Genomic DNA, 3,422 nt, shown 5'->3' on the forward strand with positions numbered 1-3,422 from the left:
CACGAACCCTTGGTGAAAGCACATGACGGTGAGTATTATCAGGCCTGATAGTATCCAGTGGGCAATTTTTCTTTCCTCAAAGACAGTGACAGCCACAAAATGCTTGAGGAAAGCAAAAGCCCAAGTTCATGGCTCAACTCTTCCCATCTTTCCCTGTTCCCAGCAGTGACACTTATCTTCCCTGACAGCCACTCCCATTGTGGTCTTTCTCGACCCAACACAATGGACATATACAGACGCTGGCAGACAGGGAGGATGTCTTCCATCCCATTGCTCCCCTGTGCAGAGGGACCAGGCTAAGGTTACATAAGCCCCTCCTGAGCTGTTGGGCCCCTGCGCTATGGGGAAGAGAATTGGGGGGTTGTGACAAAGTCACGGTCTGCAGGCCCTGACTAACCCTGTACTCACCATCCTGTCCTGTCAAGGCGGGGCGGCTGGAAACCTAGGGTCGCCTACCTCGACCACCCAGCTCACGCCAATCTGGCAGGATTCGCAGTGCAGGCAGACCCGAACCTGCTCTGCTTGCTGTCCACTAGATCGTGGGATTCCAGGCCCCGGCCCCAGATTCGGACCACAGCTCCCTGCCCCCCAGGCGCCCAGAAGCGCGCTCTTACCTGCCCGGGCCAGGGCCGGAGCCAGGGCCGGGGGCCGGCCCGATACCAGGGGTCGGGGGTCCCGCTGCTCGCACAGCGCCAGCCACTGGGAGCTGTCCACCGCCTGCTAGTGCTGAAGGCGGCTTCCCTGCTCCGGGGCCCGGACCCAGACCAGAGCCTCCGGGCGGCAGCGGCCCTTCGCCCGCGCCGCCCTCCAGGCTGGCCTCGTTGCCCATGGTGGGCAGGCGGGCGGGCGGGGTCGGGGTCGCACTGCGCCCGGGCCGGCGGCTCCCGGGCGGCGCTCACACTCTCAGCTCCACCGCAGCTGCCGCCATCTCCCAGCTCGGCTCGCACAGCCGCCTCTGCTGCGCATGCGCGTCGCGCGCGCTCCTGCCCTGCACACGCCCCCCCTCCCCGCGCGCGCTCACGCCAGCCCGCGAAGACTCGTGTCCACGCACCAGCCTCGGGGTCGCCGGGAAAAGGCCTCCGGAACCCGCGCATGCGCCCTCCGCGGCCAACGCGGCCGGCGGGTGTTGAGTGAAGGCCAGTTGCCTTGGGTGGCTGCGTTCTGCTGGACCACTCTGGAGGTTCACTAGACCTTAGAAGTGACCTAAGAGCCGGGAGTGGTGGCCTACGTATGTAATGCCAGTCCATAGGAGATTAAGGTAGGAAAATCAAGGTCATCCTCAGGTACATAGAGAGTTCGAGGCCAACTTACACCAAACCATTTTAAAAGAAGAAACGGAGCCGGCAAGAAGGATCAATAGGTTAAAGATGCTTGCTCCAAGTTTGATGCTGTAGGTTAGAAACCTACATGGCAAAAGGAGAGAACCAACTTCCACACGTTGCCTTCTGCTCTCCACATCCTCCCTTACCTTCAGCTATACACATATACAAATACAAATTTGTCTTCCTTTAAAAGATAGTCTAGAAAGATTTAGCAGTTAAGAACGTTTATTGCAGCCAGACTTGGTGGCACCTGCCTTTAATCCCAGGATTTGGGAGGCAGAAGCAGGAAGATCTCTGAGTTCGAGGCCATCTCACTCTAAGAGCGAATTCCAGAACAGCCAAACTACACATAGAAATCCTCTTCCGAAAAGCCAAAGGAGAAGGAAGAGGAGGAGGAGGAGGAGGAGGAGGAGGAAAAGAAAGAAAGGGAAAGAAAAATGTATGCTGCTCTTGAAAAGGACCTGATAAGGGTTCCTACCACCCATCTTGGGCTTACAACGGTCTATAATTTGAGCTCCAGAGGGATCCTATACATTTAGCCTTAAAAAACCCCCCAACTCTCACATGCACAGACCCACACACATATGAATAATTAAAAATAATAGCCTGGCATAGTGACACACACCTTTTATTAACATCTGGGAGGCAAAAGCAGGTAGATCTGAATTCAGTGCCACCCTGGTTTACAGAATGTGTTCCAGGATAGCCAAGGGTACACAGAGAAACCCTGCCTCAAATAAATAAACACATAAATGAATACATAAGTAACATGTATTTAAAGAGGGAGGGAGATGAGAGGAAAAGAGGAAGGGAGGGAAAGGAAAAAGAGAAATAGATGGAAAGGAAAGAAAGACGGGAAAATGTGACACGGTGGCATAGCGCTGTCCACGGCCTGAAATCTGACACTTTCTACCCATAAGGACCAGACATTGTGGTGCACACCTTTCTTCCCAGCGCTTGGGAGCAGAGACTGGCGGATTTCTGAGAGACTCCAGGCTTGTCTATATAGCAAGTTCCAGGGCAAGCTATTGTAGGATGTAGCAGGAGGCTGGCCTGGTGGGTAAAGCATAGAACAGGCCTTGAAAGGCTACCAGAGTATTGTATATTGTATACTGTAGTATATTGTAGGGTTCAATGAACGGGAGTCTGTTCAGAGGTGTGACGTCATAGGAGACAGAAGATGTTGGGGCTAGACCATCAGGGGCTGGATTCTGCTATCTGGAAAAGCCAGATAGCAGTGGGAATCATCTGGGATTCATACTGAAGCAGAGTCCCACAGGCCCAGAGTCTCAGGAAGCACCCCAGGGAGAGAGAGCGTGCGGACTCAGGTGAAACGGGGCCAGGGAAGAGAGGTTATTGGTGGTCTTCTGCTGTGGCCCTGGCGGACTGGCCGGAGGATTGTGAATCTCTCTCACTAACCTGAGAGCTTGCTGAATTTCCTATTCCTCGTCTGAAGGGAGGAAGGGACAGAGGACAGGCGAGGCAACCAAAGCAACACAGCACTGTCCAGTGCTATGTGGGGCCAGTGTCGCTTTCTGTCCAAGGGAACCGTTAGGAAGGTCCTTCCTTTGAGTAGCCTAAGTAGGAGGCTGGCCTGGTAGGGACAGGCAGAAAAGCCTCCTGGCTTCTTACATAGGCCTTAGATGTTTTCCTGAGAAAGGATGTCTGTAAAACCCATACTATATTCTAAACCACTTGTGGCTTTAAATCATGGCTATATAGGGGGGCTTAAGTAACTTGACTGCATTTTAGAAATCCATTTCATTCTCTTAATACTGAAGAATGTATTAAATATCAGAAGTTCTAACCTGTCATGTGGTGGTGGTGGTGGTGGCTCATGCCTTTAATCCCAGCACTTGGGAAGCAAAGGCAGACAGATCTCTGAGCTCAAGGATAGCCTGGTCTACAGTGTGAGTTCCATGGCAGCCAAGGCTATACAGAGAAATCCTGTCCTGAAAAACAAAAGCAAACAAAAAAGTTCTAACCTGACTTGGAATAATCCAGGTGAACATCCATGGATAGACCCGTGCTGTCTGTACAAGAAAGGGTATCAGGCTCTTCCACCAGGCATCCACCAACACACACACACACACACACACA

At 53.0% G+C, this 3,422-nt stretch overlaps 1 protein-coding gene across 2 annotated transcripts in view; it reads right to left on the reverse strand.

Annotated features, from left to right (window-relative positions):
- Positions 1 to 977, reverse strand: part of Bsn (bassoon presynaptic cytomatrix protein) — a 93,178-nt gene extending 92,201 nt beyond the window's left edge. For both annotated transcript variants that reach the window (XM_031343178.1, XM_031343179.1), the window contains exon 1: positions 615 to 977. In XM_031343178.1, coding sequence (XP_031199038.1) covers positions 615 to 829 — 215 coding nt within the window. In that variant the 5' untranslated portion in view covers positions 830 to 977. The remainder of the gene's footprint in view (positions 1 to 614) is intronic.
- Between the last annotated feature and the right edge of the window lie 2,445 nt (positions 978 to 3,422).

Source organism: Mastomys coucha, unplaced genomic scaffold (genome assembly GCF_008632895.1).
Source record: "Mastomys coucha isolate ucsf_1 unplaced genomic scaffold, UCSF_Mcou_1 pScaffold23, whole genome shotgun sequence".
Taxonomy (NCBI): Eukaryota; Metazoa; Chordata; class Mammalia; order Rodentia; family Muridae; genus Mastomys; species Mastomys coucha.